This window comes from Mya arenaria, chromosome 14 (assembly GCF_026914265.1).
Source record: "Mya arenaria isolate MELC-2E11 chromosome 14, ASM2691426v1".
Classification (NCBI taxonomy): domain Eukaryota; kingdom Metazoa; phylum Mollusca; class Bivalvia; order Myida; family Myidae; genus Mya; species Mya arenaria.
Genome location: NC_069135.1, coordinates 39057792 through 39072699, shown reverse-complemented (window position 1 = coordinate 39072699; position 14908 = coordinate 39057792). Strand labels below are relative to the sequence as shown.

General features: G+C 38.5%; 3 protein-coding genes across 3 annotated transcripts; all 3 read right to left on the bottom strand.

Moving 5' to 3' along the window:
• Window positions 1-1553: 1553 nt before the first annotated feature.
• LOC128216110 (mucin-1-like) lies at window positions 1554-2327 on the bottom strand. Its single transcript, XM_052922699.1, has one exon. The coding sequence runs from the start codon at window positions 2325-2327 to the stop codon at window positions 1554-1556; it is 774 nt and encodes a 257-aa protein (XP_052778659.1).
• Window positions 2328-2432: 105 nt separating this feature from the next.
• LOC128216109 (putative uncharacterized protein DDB_G0290521) lies at window positions 2433-3029 on the bottom strand. The gene has a single exon (XM_052922698.1). It carries the CDS (start codon window positions 3027-3029, stop codon window positions 2433-2435), a length of 597 nt encoding a protein of 198 aa, XP_052778658.1.
• Window positions 3030-5282: 2253 nt separating this feature from the next.
• Window positions 5283-12710, bottom strand: LOC128216108 (transcription intermediary factor 1-alpha-like). The gene is made up of 2 exons (XM_052922697.1): window positions 12376-12710; window positions 5283-6937 (listed from the first exon to the last, which is right to left on the bottom strand). Exons 1-2 carry the CDS (start codon window positions 12708-12710, stop codon window positions 5560-5562), a joined length of 1713 nt encoding a protein of 570 aa, XP_052778657.1. The 3' UTR covers window positions 5283-5559.
• Window positions 12711-14908: the final 2198 nt, after the last annotated feature.

Sequence of the window (14908 nt, the reverse complement as noted above, 5' to 3'; positions counted from 1 at the left end):
GATTAGTTACCGTTTTGTGTCTTAAAGGCGCGCAATATAGGTTGACGCAATAACGTATAGATTAGTTACCGGTTGACGCAATAACGTATAGATTAGTTACCGTTTTGTGTCTTAAAGGCGCACAGTATAGGTTGACGCAATTACGTATAGATTAGTTACTGTTTTGTTTCTTAAAGGCGCGCAATATAGGTTGACGCAATAACGTATAACTTAGTTACCGTTTTGTGTCTTAAAGGCGCACAATATAGGTTGACGCAATAACGTATAGCTTAGTTACCGTTTTGTGTCTTAAAGGCGCGCAATATAGGTTGACGCAATAACGTATAGCTTAGTTACCGTTTTGTGTCTTAAAGGCGCACACTATAGGTTGACGCAATTACGTATAGATTAGTCACCGTTCTGTGTCTTAAAGGCGCGCAATATAGGTTGACGCAATAACGTATAGATTAGTCACCGTTCTGTGTCTTAAAGGCGCGCAATATAGGTTGACGCAATTACGTATAGATTAGTCACCGTTCTGTGTCTTAAAGGCGCGCAATATAGGTTGACGCAATAACGTATAGATTAGTCACCGTTCTGTGTCTTAAAGGCGCGCAATATAGGTTGACGCAATAACGTATAGATTAGTCACCGTTCTGTGTCTTAAAGGCGCACAATATAGGTTGACTAAAGGCGCACAATATAGGTTGATGCAAAAATGATCTTATTTTAATTTTTAATGAATTATTATGGTTTATTAATTTGACTTGATTGAATAAAACCGAAAAGAAATAATTTGTGTATATATTATGTGTGGGGAATTTGTGACCACGTAGCTATTAACTGAAATCACCATTTGCATATTTCAAGACTAATATTTTGTTAAATGTGCACAATCATAAGCCTTTTTTGTTTTGATCATGAATAGTCAAATAAGTTAAAAATATTTATTTATAAAAAACGAAAAAAATATTTTTGCTTCAACCTATGTTGTGCGCCTTTAAATTGACGTTTTCTTCCTTCGAACCTGTGATCCACGGCGACACACGAATAACAGCAAAGGCGCATTATATAGGTTGATGCGAAAAATGAATGATAATGTTTAACTCATTTCATATTCAAACAATCAAAACAAAAAAGGCATATGATGTTTATACGATAGAAAAAAAATAATAGTTTGTACTTTTTCATCTGGGGAACCACGTTGCTATTAAATGAAAAATATTAATTACAAAGGCTGATATTTGTTTAATATACCGCAGCGTAAGCTTTATTTTGTTTGTTTATTTTTGTTTTCAAGTCAAATGAGTTTTAAACTTACAATGCACACATGATAATAATGAAAAACATTGCATGAACCTATGTTGTTCACCGTACAATTGTCATATTTCTAACATACCTTTGGCGACGCCCTCGGACTAGACATGAGCGTCAGGTCTGGAGTGCAAGAGGCCGTGGGTCATGTTGTTTTGGCGGGCGACGCCTGAGGAGTAGACATGAGTGTCAGGTCTGGTGCACAAGTGGCCATGGGTCCCGCTGTTGTGGCAGGCGACTCCTTAGGGTAGACATGAACGTCAAGTCTGGTATGCAAGTGGCCGTGGGTCCTGCTGTAGTGGCGGGCGAGGCCCGAGGAGTAGACATGAGCGCCGGGTCAGGTGTGCAAAAGGTTGTGGGTCCATTTGTTGTGGCGGACGACGCCTGAGGTGTAGATATGAGCGTCGGGTCTGATGTGCAAGGAGCCGTGGGTCCTGGTAGTGGCGGGCGACGCCTGAAGAGTAGAAATGGGAGTCGGGTCTGATGTGAAAGTGGCCGTGGGTCCTTCTAGTGGCGAGCGACGCCTGAAAAGTAACTACGAGCGTCAGGTCTGGTGTGCAAGTGGCCAGCTGTAGTGGCGGGCGTGCCTGAGGAGTAGACATGAGCGTCGGGTCTGGTTTGCAAGTGGCTGTGGGTCCTGCTGTAGTGGCGGGCGACGACTGAGGAGTAGACATGAGCGACAGGTCGCGTGTGCAAGAGGATGTGGATCCTGCTGTAGTGGCGGGCGACGCCTGAGGAGTAGACATGAGCGTCGGGTCTGATGTGCAAATGGCCGTGGGTCCTGCTGTAGTGGCTGGTGACGCCTGATGTGAAGACGAGAGCGTCAGGTCTGGTGTGCAAGTGGCCGTGGGTCCTGATGTAGTGGCAGACGATGCCTGAGGAGTACACATGAGCGTCAGGTTCGGTGTGCATGTGGCTGTAGGTCCTGCTGTAGTGACGGGCGACGCCTGAGGAATAGAAACGAGTGTCAGGTCTGGTGTGCAAATGGCCGTGGGTCCTGCTGTAGTTGTGGGCAACGCCTGTGAAGTAAACATGAGCGTCAGGTCTGGTGTGCAAGAGGCCGTGGGTCCTGCTGTAGTTTCGGGCTACGCCTGAGGAGTAGACATGGGCGGCGGGTCTGGTATGTAAGTGGCCATGGGTCATGCTGTAGTGACGGGCGACGCCTGAGGAGTAGACATGGGCGTCAGGTCCAGTGTGCAAATGGCACTAGGTCCTGCTGTAGTGGTGGGCGACGCCTGAGGAATGGACATTAAAGAAAGGTCTGGTGTGCAAGTCGTGGGTCTTGCTGTAGTGGGCTGACGCCTGAGGAGTAGACATTGGCGGCGGGTCTGGTGTGCAAGTGGCCGTGGGTCCTGCTGAAGTGTGCTAGTTTTCGTTGGTCCTGCAGTAGTGGCAGGCGACGCCTGAGGAGTAGACCCGAGCGTCATGTCTGGTGTGCAAGTGGCCGTGGGTCCTGCTGTAAAGGCGTGAGACGCCTGAGGAGTTGACATGAGCGTCAGGGCTGGTGTGCATGTGGCCGTGGGTCGTGCTGTAAAGGCGGGCGACGCCCGAGTAGTAGATATCGGCATCGGGTCTGGTGTGCAAGTGGGTGTGGGTCCTGCTGAAGTGACGGGCGACGTCCTCGGAGTAGACATGTGCGTTAGATCTGGTATCAAAGTGGCCGTGGGTCCTGCTGTAGTGGCGGGTGACGCCTGAGGAGTTGACATTAGCGTCGGGTCTGGTGTGCATGTGGCCATGGTTTCTGCTGAAGTGACTGGCGACGTCCGAGGAGTAGACATGGGCGTCAAGTCTTTTGTGCAGGTGGCAGTGGGTCCTGCTGTAGTGGCGGGCGACGCCCGAGGAGTAGACATGGGCGTCAGGTCGGGTGTGCATGTGAACGTGGGTCCTGCTGAAGTGACGGGCGACGCCCGAGAAGTAGACATGGGCGTCAGGTCTGGTGTGCAAGTGGCCGTGGGTCCTGCTGAAGTGACGGGCGACGTCCTCGGAGTAGACATGTGCGTTAGGTCTGGTGTCAAAGTGGCCGTGGGTCCTGCTGTATTGACGGCGACGCCCGAGGAGTAGACATGAGCGTCAGGTCTGGTAAGCAAGTGGATGTAGGTACATCTGTTGTGGCGGGTGTCGCCTTAGAAGTAGACATGAGCGTCAGGTCTGATGTACAAGTGGAGCTTGGCCACGTTGTTAAAAAATATAAAATTAATTAAAAATAAAAGCAACATTGGCCAGCTTCTGTTTTAGGTTGTCCGGTTAGCGCAGTAATTAGCACACTGGTTATCCACCAAGGGGATACATGTCTCGGCCTAGGCGCATCTCAGTTTAGTTTGTGGTCACCCAGCCGGAAAGTTGGTTTCTTCCAGTACTCCGATTTCCCCCAGAAAGTTATGCTCGGGGAAGGATAAAATATATAAGCATTGTTTTAAGACTTATGTTTTAACTTAGCGTTTTTATGATACCCTTTTGGATGATAAAAGATTGCAGCATTGGACAGCTTCTTTAAGGTTTCAAATGAAGTAAAGAAAAGACAAATTGAAGTTACTTATTATGTACTATATTTAAACATTCAAGGTATCAAAAAGTACAATATTACCACTATCAATGCGCAATCTTTTTTGAGTCACTCGAGGAAAACCGACTATCGGTAGATTGATTGGATGTGTCCTCTTACAGTCGTTGAATTATATGTTATTGTAGCTTTACATAAACACCACACTGTTTAAAAATGAATGATATATCTTCAATTAAGGAATATTGCTATGTGAAGTTTAATCTGACATATTTTACACCTCAACTTCCATTCCTTAATTGAACTGCCTTTCGGAAATTGAAACTAATTTCCAATGAACGAAACACCTTTGTATATGTTTGGATCGAGAAGAATCGCATATTTATAATATAAATATTCATAATATATATAGATATAAATTTTATATACATGTAAATTGAAAAGAGTTTATCTTATCATTTCTAATGGATCCAGGGGGCACACGCTGCGAACTGACCCACCTAAAATCGTCCAAGTTTAATTTCAAAAAGGAGATTTGAAGAAAACCATGCCCAAAATGCACTATTGCGGGCTAGAATTTATAAAGAAATTATTGAGGTAATACCAACCCTCCCCCCTGCCAGCACCAACGAAAAAAGAGTGCGCACGTCTAAAAGTTACGACCCTAAAATACGCCCTATCTAACGTCGAATCCTTGATCCGCCCCGGCTATTGTTTATTGTGCCAACAGGTCACGAAAAACTGAAATCAGTATTTTAAGTGTTTGTTTATGATTTGTTACATGAATTTTTGTCATTTGCATAGAAATTTAACGTTTAAAATTATTTGAAGTAAAAATATCAGCGTGTTGTTGTGACGTAATAATACATGGTTACTCTGGTCGTTCAATTTACACAAACTTAAACAAGGTCAACTGCATTCATACTGCAATAAGGACATCCATCCCGTATTTTATTTCTTAAACTAAACCAATACTGTTTGTTAAATATTGACGTGCTTACAACGTTCCGTACGTTTATTAAACACAAGCACGTGGTTTATGGTTCATACGTGGTTAAGGTTGCACCCATCACTTCAGTGAATCAGATGCCACAATAGAGCCGAAACTAACGATTAAATACGTGGGTTGAAACTCTCAATCTTACCAACAGTGTGTCAATGTTAAACATGCGATGTAAGTCCCAATCCAACCGATAATGTCGATAGTATACGTTAGATGTAAGTTTCAGTCTAACGGAAGCTGTCGAGGTTAAACGTGAAAGTAAGTCTCAATCTAGCCGAGACTGTCGATGACTGCGTATGATTTATGCGTGCAGATCATTGTTATATTTCAACCGAATATATCAATCTGATGGTTTTCGAAAAGAAATAAGTGCACACGTAATATTTGATGCCATAACTAGTTTGATAAAGCGTTTATTCCCTTCGTATTTAATGATTTTACAAAAAAGAGACCGCATGATAAAAAAGAATATATAAATATGCTCGTTTATAGGCAAAATGTATATACACTGTACACGAATATTGAACCTTTGTCATTCGTCAAAAAGAACATAATGTCAAAAGTGGTATGTGTCATATAAAATAGGCCCAAATGTGATACAATTTAAGTATTTACAAGCAGCTTTTGGATTCAAATCATATAACTGATAGCCAGTGGTCTAAACACAACACTTATGTATGCCAATATTACAATGAACTTTGCAACAGTAAGGTCCAAGATCTAAGTTCGATAGTACCAAATCACACATTGATAGTTGATGGTATTAAATTAACCTGATAACAAGAAGTGTGCATTTCACTCCACCAACAATCAAAGAGGACGTGCGGCTGCTGAAAAATAAACCATGCGGTCCATACACTCCGTCCCTTTCCCTTGCCAGGGTAGCCAACTTCTTCTTCCCGTCTTTGTCAACCTGCATCACTATGTCGGAGCCAAGGCAGCATACAAACACGTGTCCAGCAGGTGTCACTTGAACTCCGGTAGGTTTTTTCATGTCAGGATCGGTGAGTTGCGCTAGCTTGGTGCCAATGCTGTCCACGGTGATCAGTTGATCTCCAATGTTGTTTGTGATGTAGATTTTCTTTCCGTCGTTGCTAATGGCACATTTTCTAACCGTCCTACTATCAGATTTGTCCTCGTACAGCATCTTCACCTTCTGTCCCGTCATCGTGTAGACGTACAGGGCGGTACCAGAGGAGATGTAAAGCTGGCCTCCATGATGAGCTGCGGCAATACAATCATGGTCGAAGCTTAACTTCCTCGTAGTTACGAAATCCCCTTTCGCAGCATTAATGAAATAAAGTCCTTTTCTATAAGCATTGTTGCAAACACAAACGGCCACTTCATTTCCTTCAATGTGGCACACGTCCCATGGTATTTCAGGGACATCATAGTGGTCGAGCTCCCTGTAGTCCTTGTCCAGGAGCTTCAATTCACAATTTTTCCCGTCTGCTAGGACAAAATCTCCAGTAGGCATTTCACATATGCCAAAGATCTCACATTGATATTCGTCATCACTCATCTTCACATTGTACTTCTTGTACTCTGAAACACTGATGACATGATTTGGATCGGAATTGGGATCTTTACGCTGTTTGGTCATAACAGTTTGTTCTTCAATCGCTCCAAAAGTCTTCATTGAAGATAAAAGTTCTTCGATAAGGTTATTGGCTTGAAATGTTACATTGTAACACTCAATGGTTGATATGCCGCGAACATGTTCGTCTGCCTGTAAAATCATATTATGGCTCTTTCTGTACGCAATATACGATTTTGACTCGCTTGATTTTGCTTTGGTTTGAAAAGCGGCAATCATGTTTTGCAGTTTGATAGTCATTGTATCACAAGTTTCAATATCTCTCATTATATTGTTTTCAAGTTTAGCTATCATTCCGTCCAAATCTTTAAAAACTGTCTTCTCAATCTTGTCAAGGATTTCGTTGATCTTTTTACCTATGGTTTTAATTTCATCAGAAATGGCTGCCCTCGTCTTTTTCAGAGACATCGTATTCTTCATTCGTGCTTCTTTCATCTTCTCAAGCTGCTTTTGCAGTTCAGCCATCTTCTTTGGTACTTGTTGAAACTCAATACTTCTCTGAATTCCTTTTCCATCTGGAATGGGGTAGATTTTGGGGCATTGTCTGAAGCAAAGAGGTTATGAAACATTTGTAATCAGATCTGCATAAACTGTATATGATTTTTTTTTAACAATTTGACTTTAATGATCAAAACCCAAAAGGCATATGATTTGTGTGAAGGTGAATCTATAAATGATATTTTAGCGCTTTTTAACTAAATAATATGTGGCCACGTAGCTAATTAACACTATATATCCTTTCGAAGACCGCTACCATACATTGTCTCGCTACCGTCTCCGCAGGCACACCGATGTTATTGTGTTTTTTTAAAGGGGCTGTTTGCCGCAACAGTTTTACTGTAGACGACTGTAACGTACCAACAAAGTTTATCCGGTTCCTCAGCAGCAAGTGTGAGCTGCGTTTGTCATTAAAATTGGATTGTGAATTTGAAAACAAGCATTAATACGCTATGGTATTTTGTCTTAGAAACAGTTACTACACTGCTGAGGAATTTCTTTCCAATGTAATACTCATGCAAAACTAAGCAACGGTGTTTCTTTACAAAATTTAATCTTCATTAAACATTGTTCGTGTGTGGCTTACTTGCTAAGATAAAACATCACGCTTATGTTTTTTTCTGGTATTAAGGGTACGCTATGGTATCTCTGTCAAGTTTAAGATATGAGCAAAACTGCGCAGTGGTATTGCTGTGAGATTTGTCGATAAGGTAGACTTATTATCGTTGAATTAAATTATAATCATTAACTTCAGTGCACTATGGGGGCTCTCTTGAATCCTTAAGTATGCAAAACTACACAGCGGTATTTTCGGTAAAAAAACGTAATGTTACCAGCATAACACACCTCTGGAAACATTTCCTTAAACTATAGAAATGTAAGCAATAAACCAAACCGGACATCTAATACCTGATCGCTTTTTAATTATTATTTATACCATAATTATTATTTATACCATATAGTGGCTGTAAATATATGAACAGAACATCCATTACCAAGAAATGGACAGTTGTAATGGTACCACGGCAATAGAAAATAACAAAAGCGGGCAAATATAACACGGTCGCTATAAGGCCACGCCAAAATGAGGTTTCGTTCCGAGGATTTATCGCTCCTATCATTATGAAAATGTAAAAAAATCTTTTGTTCGCCCGCTCCTATATTTTAATCGCCAACCATATTTTTTGTGATAATACCTTTTTAAAGGCGGAAAACGATCAATTATACTTTTTCTTTGCTACTTTAAGTATGTTTGTACAAGTAAGAAGCCGATGCGTTGTGATTTCTACTGTATATCGGTTGGTCTAGCATTGGTTTCAATAAATTCAATCAAAATGGCGGCCTCCGGTATAAGGTTACACATCAACATTTTCATTTCCTCTATAATTCAATGTGAAATTGTTTTTAGACAACATTTTACGGCATTTTGAGCAAATGCAGACTATGATAACCATATATATTCTTAAAGTACAAGCTTTAAATTAACTTTTAAGCCAATAAAAATGGGAGGTCAAGTTATTCCTAAGAAAAATCTCTCCACTTGAAAAACAAACTCTAAAAATTGCACAGTCCGACATGACAGTTCTTCCAGAATGACCATTCAACTATAGGGGAGCAATTTATGCTTTAATCTCTAATCTAAATGATAAATCAAGCAAGAATAGATACTTAAGATATAAAAGTTTCAGGAATAATGATATTTTTGATTTTCAGTGTATTGAGCATGTTTAAACATGTCTATCAATCATAAGAACATTTTTTATTGAGCATTTTCCACACAACGGAAGTACATCTAACACAATGGTGACGTCATACCTATAAACATTGTGGCTCGAGCTTATGGAAATTTAATTTAATTGTTGACAATAAATGTATTTTGACCATACTGAAAGTCATTTTTATCTTCTCATGCTCCAAAAGATCATTCATTGAATCAATAATTATGCAATGAAAAATGTGTATCTGATGCTGGTTGCTATAATATTGCGTTATTTAATTTAGTGATTCTTTTTATAGATGGAAATCGGAATGATGAAAAATGACTCAGTCACAAGCCATAATACAAGTGACCAGAATTTTACATTAAAACGTCCATGCTGAAGAAGACGCCTTCACTTAAGAGGAACATGGTTCATTATTTGGTCCAAATCGATGTTTTTAAGCCTTGCTTGATCAAATTCTGACAAAACAACAGTTTCGAAGAAATATCTTTTCGCAAATAGCATATTAACACTGGTCCAGATAGACCAACAATAGGTAAGCCAATGTTTAAGTCTTTAATTTCTGTTTTCTTTTACAGCATAATCGGGAATTATAAAAAAAACATATCACTGACCATAAAACTACTCTAAATATACCCTTGAACTTATCATTTCGATAAGCACATGCCATTGCATTTAGTGTGAAAACGAAATCAAAAATGTATATAAACTCTGATATTGCATTTTCAAACGTCCCTTACATCAAAACAATGAACAATATAGTATGTCTGTACCTTAAGTTAATAAAATATCATACATTATTTTATTTTTACTTTCAAATGGCTTTCATTTCAGAGTTGGTACAAGAATGCACCGTATAAATCAATATGGTATTACAATAAAGTAGTTATGAAATAAAAATAACAAACTATTGTTCACGTATCAACTTAAGTTCCTGATGAAGAAGGTCTACGCAAAAATAGCGTCAAGAAGATTATAAGTATCTTCCATGGCCGAGAGTGTAAGATAGGTTAATTCCGACTCGAGCATAGGGTGTTTTGCAAAAACGAGGTTAACCGAGTTTCCGCAAAACACCCTGCGCGAGGGTTGGGATGAACTTATTTTTCCCCCACCTCAGTTAAACAAAATAAAGTAAAAATTATATTTTTCCTGGAACTCTTTTGTGCTTAGTGAAAATAATTGCGTATGGATATGCGATAATTCGTGGTTGTCATGGATATGCGCGCAGTGATTCAGATTATGTTGATAGTCAAATCGGTCTTTAAATAGTTCTAAGAAGAATGAAGCATTATTTCTTGAATGGTGCGTGAAAAACTGTTTTATGGTGACATTTGAAGCGAGAAATAATTAATAAGCGTTCTAAATATTGCCACAAGACAAGGTTTCCATGATGCTACAGACGAGTCTTCAACAAGGGAGGTATTTACAATGTGGTAATCATTAAAAAGGAGTTCCATACGGGCATTTTATCTTCGCCCGTGCGCAATATAAAAATTTCCAGCATGGTTAAATTATTGGATCTACTAATCTGAGGTGGGAGAAAAGGTGCTCCTTTTACAAATAATATTTAACAAGGGATAAATAATGTTTGTTTTAAATTGTGTAATATCATCAAACATTTTGCGCTTAAAATGCGGACATTTTTTAAGAAAGTACGCATTTACAATGTTTACAATGTAGCTGTCGCTAACAACGTGTCTTTATAACCAATATTTATCAACATGTGTTTTCTTTTTACAGACCGATGTTTTTGGATTGCATCAGAAACTCAAATAGCGTTTATTGTCGTCTCGTTAATCGAATGCTGTGAATATACTGATGTTATTTCCCGTGACATATCTTGGAATATTTTTTGCAAGAGAAAAGTAACATTAAAATACTTTGATATATGTTTTGTTATATGCCTTTTCTTTTTATAAGTATATACATGTGTTGTGTTTATATAGAGGATCTGTACGACATAACATTGAATCATATCGTTATTGGTGATCGTATTGTTTGATTATACCCCTATATGTCCCCTAAGTCCCAATAATGTAAATAAATAAATCCAATTCAATTTATGATAAATGAATATACATTGAATAACCTTGATATATGAATAAATTGTGAATCCGTATTTGTATTTTATTCATAAAAGAATACATTTATATGGGAAATGAATGAGCGTGTGTAAAATATCATGATATTGGATTGTTATCCTAATTACTTTCTGATTTATTTGATATGGAACATATTGGTTTGACACTGTTATATGCATGTGCAAAAAATAAAAGATAACAGAAATACTACTAATAAAAAAATGAAAACTACAGGGACAAGCCCATTTGTTGAACATTCAAAAATAACCCCTGTTTAGGGGCACAAGGCAAGAACCCAAACAACAATGAACTAGAAACACAAACATATTTACATCACTTATAAAGTCATAAGTTTGAGTTTTTATTTTATTATTGACTTTCACAAAATGTCCTGTTCTGCAAAACTGTAATTATGTAAAGTCTTCATTTAAATTTAGGACGACCAACAAAGCGTACAATACACACATATTTCAGTCACACAAAACTACAAAATTGCTGTTCAATATCTCAAATACTTGCTGTTGCGTATTTATGAGGACCACAGCAAACACTATTATCGAGTTACTACAAAAGTTTAAACTGCCATAGTGAATCTATGCACGCACACGTGGTACATTTTCAAGATTGATACTAAAAAACATACGGCTCCGGCAATTTTGAAATTCAAAAAGATGAAATATCTGTACTAGAACTACCATAGTGTATTAATGAATACTATTATCCTTTTTTAAGGATATTGAATATGCCACTATTTCGTGAAATGCAAAATTGATGTAATAAGGGTGATATATTATGTGATTTATATACTATAATGATATAATTAATTTCTGTAATTGTATTAGGAATTTGTACTGTTTTGAAATTGATAAACGTTTTTTTCTCCCACCTCAGATATGTAGATCCAATAATTTAACCATGCTATATATTCTTATCTTGCCCACGGGCAAAGATAAAATGCCCGTATGGAACTCCTTTTTAATGGTCACCACATTGTAATTACCTCCCTTGTTGAAGACTGTCGTCAGTAGCATCAAGGAAATCTTGTCTTATGGTAATATTTAGAACGCTAATTAATTATTTCTCGCTTCAAATGTCACCATAAAACAGTTTTCACGCACCATTCAAGAAATAATGCTTCATTCTCCTTAAAACTATTTAAAAAGACCGATTTGACTATTAACATTAACTGAATCACTGCGCGCATATCCATGACAACCACGTGCTATCGCATATCCATACGCAATTATTTTCACTAAGCAAAAAAAACGTTCCAGCAAAAAATACATTTTTTCTTAATTTTGTTTAACTGAGGTGGGAAAAAAGCATCTACCATAGCCGCTCGTGTAAGATAGGTTCATCCCGACCCTCGTTTCTGCAAAACACCCTACGCTCGGGTCGGAATGAACCTATCTTACACTCTCGGCCATGGAAGATACTTATAATCTTACTGATAACGCATCTTGATCTTCAGTTTTAACTCTGCTGTCAGCAAAACATGAATAAGATTAAAAAAATTGGCAGTATTCCTACGCTGTACGATAGCGTTAATCAGAAACCGAAAACTCGAGTACGGTTTACACTGCTGATAGTGGTTATGGAGACGCCCCAATTTATGGCTTACAATATGCGTATATGGAAGAGGAGAGAATTACAATGTACAGAGGCTTAAAAATCGTATATACCTGTGTTCCACGGCGACGCACACAGAACAACACAGCTGGTCATGGTCACAACATACCAGCTTCAGCGCCTCCCCGGGATGCATCTCGCATCTCTCCAGGGCGTCCACCACCCCTGGGGCTGCCTCCCATTTCTCCACGTCCTTCCGGCTGAGCAGCGCGTGCTTCTGATATAATCCGTTATGTTTTGAAACACAGTCTTGGCAGTAATGTTTTGTGCATTGAGTACAATAATGTTGAGCTTCTGTGTTATATCCGTTCTCTTCACACGGAGAGCAGGAATAATCATGTATGAAGTCACAGCCCCTATGAATTGATGATTCAAAATTAGATGCCATTTTCTCTCTTGAGTTTGAAAAAGACTCGCAAACTAGTGTCAATAGTTTCCATTCAGTCCCTTCTGTTTATTTTGTAACTAGGACGTATTTTTGAGCGGAGCTGACATGAAGAAATCCAATAGTTTGATTATTTTGAACACTGACATTTAACTCGATATCCAAATGATAAGCGTTGTTACAACTGTGCTTAGTTAACAATATTTTTCCCGAATCTATAACTATAAACTATAGAGTATATTTTCAAACATGCAGCGATGAAGTCCCGTTTTGTTTGGGGTTCCTACACTCGGAACAAACAATATCCAAAGCTTGCCGCAAACTGCCGAATAGCCACGATTGCCTATCCCGACCTTGCCGGAGATAGCAGAGTTATGAGGTCAGAGACATCTAAATAATCTTCCTGTGTATTCGATAGTGAATCGACCGATTTACAAAAAACAACACTATTTCCAGTGTTTCGTGACCCCAACAGGGGTAATTATCATATCGGCGTGTAGTTAGTTATACCGATACGTATTTTATAGCGTGTAACCCGTATCGCCTCAACCCCAGAACATACTACAATGGAAACAACTATTTTTTCGTCACGAAGGCATGAAGCACACAAACATCAGCATGCGGCACTAATGGGTCCAACTATTCTCCAAACATGTTTTAGTTTCAACATACAAGTTAGCCATTCCCTGTAGTTTAAATGATACGATAACGTTTTATTTTATGTCTATCCTATTTTAAATCAATATTATCCTAATAAAATATCATTACTTAGAACATGAAATATAACCAAGAAATTTTCGACTAACATTTGCGATGTAGTTCCTCCATGCTCACTAATCTACCGTCTGATACGAACTCAGACCGAAAACGCTTTTCTGAAGTTCATATCTACAATGGACACATGAATGTTAAACAACATGGGTATATAATAAGCATACTTTTTAGATTTTAATAAAGGTACATGTATGTTCTATCGCTTGAATGTGATAAAGATTTGCTCAGAAAGTCGTTTGTGAGTATACTTTTTATTTACCTTTTTCTCAAATGAAGAAGCCAAAATACGAAAAACACAAAATACATTTACATCAAACATTAAATAAAACACTTAAAATCATATTTAATCTTTTCTTTAAAAGGTAAGCTATACAGCTGTTATCTTTGGAGTCTAAATAAATATTGCTCTTGATAGGCGGGGATAAATCTTGTTAATTTCTAAATATGATAAATCACTATCTTTTACCATCTAAAATAAGTGTCATTCGTATAAATTTAATTTAAAAAATGACTATTTTTGAGCTGTTATTTTAGTAAATGTTTTATTTTGATTATTGCCCTGAAACTATTTAAAGACCCAAAACGTCTATTAACAGTGTATTTTTATGCTTGGTTTGTCATACAATATTCCCTGAGTTCGTGGGGTCATTTCACCAAAAATCATAGGAACAGATGTGACTTGAAACGATATTTCAACAGCAGTTCTGCGTTGTTTTAAATCCTTTTTGACGTAAAATTATGCTCCTGTGGTTCTTCATGAAACGGCTTCTGAATTCATATATGGTTTTCAATTCACTGATCAAATGCCCTGTAAAACTAAATCAACTTGCCTCGGTAGGCTACAGGGTATTGTTTTGAATCAAATTGCAACAAGAGATGATTTCCAAACATAATGCCCCCCCCCGCCTTGAGCGCCATGTTGTCAAGAATATTTGGAATATTGAAATAAATATGCATGGACCGATCGACAACTGATTTGTCATTGACCTTGGATGCCTTTTAGGCAAGACCTCTTAAATCAATAGGAGGCATCTACTGACCATGCCCAACCTCCATGTGATGTTTGATGACAATATGAACAAGCATTTTTGAGTTATCACTTGGACAAGCTTTGACAACATCTTTACATTAAAGGTCCCTGTGACATTGACATTTGACCCGATGAACCCTAAGATCAATAGTGATCTACTGGTCAGGTCCAATCCTTTATGTCAATTTGTTGACCACAGGTCCAGTTATTGTCGAGTTTGTTGTTAAGGGCCATTGTGACCTTGATCTTTGACCCTATTACCCCTAAAATCAATAAGGGTATTCTACTGGTCAGGCCCAACATCCAAGTGAAGTTTAAAGGCCATGGGAAGCATTGTCTATCACTCGGACAACTTTTAAACATTAAAAGGTCACTGTGACCTTGACCTTTAATCCGA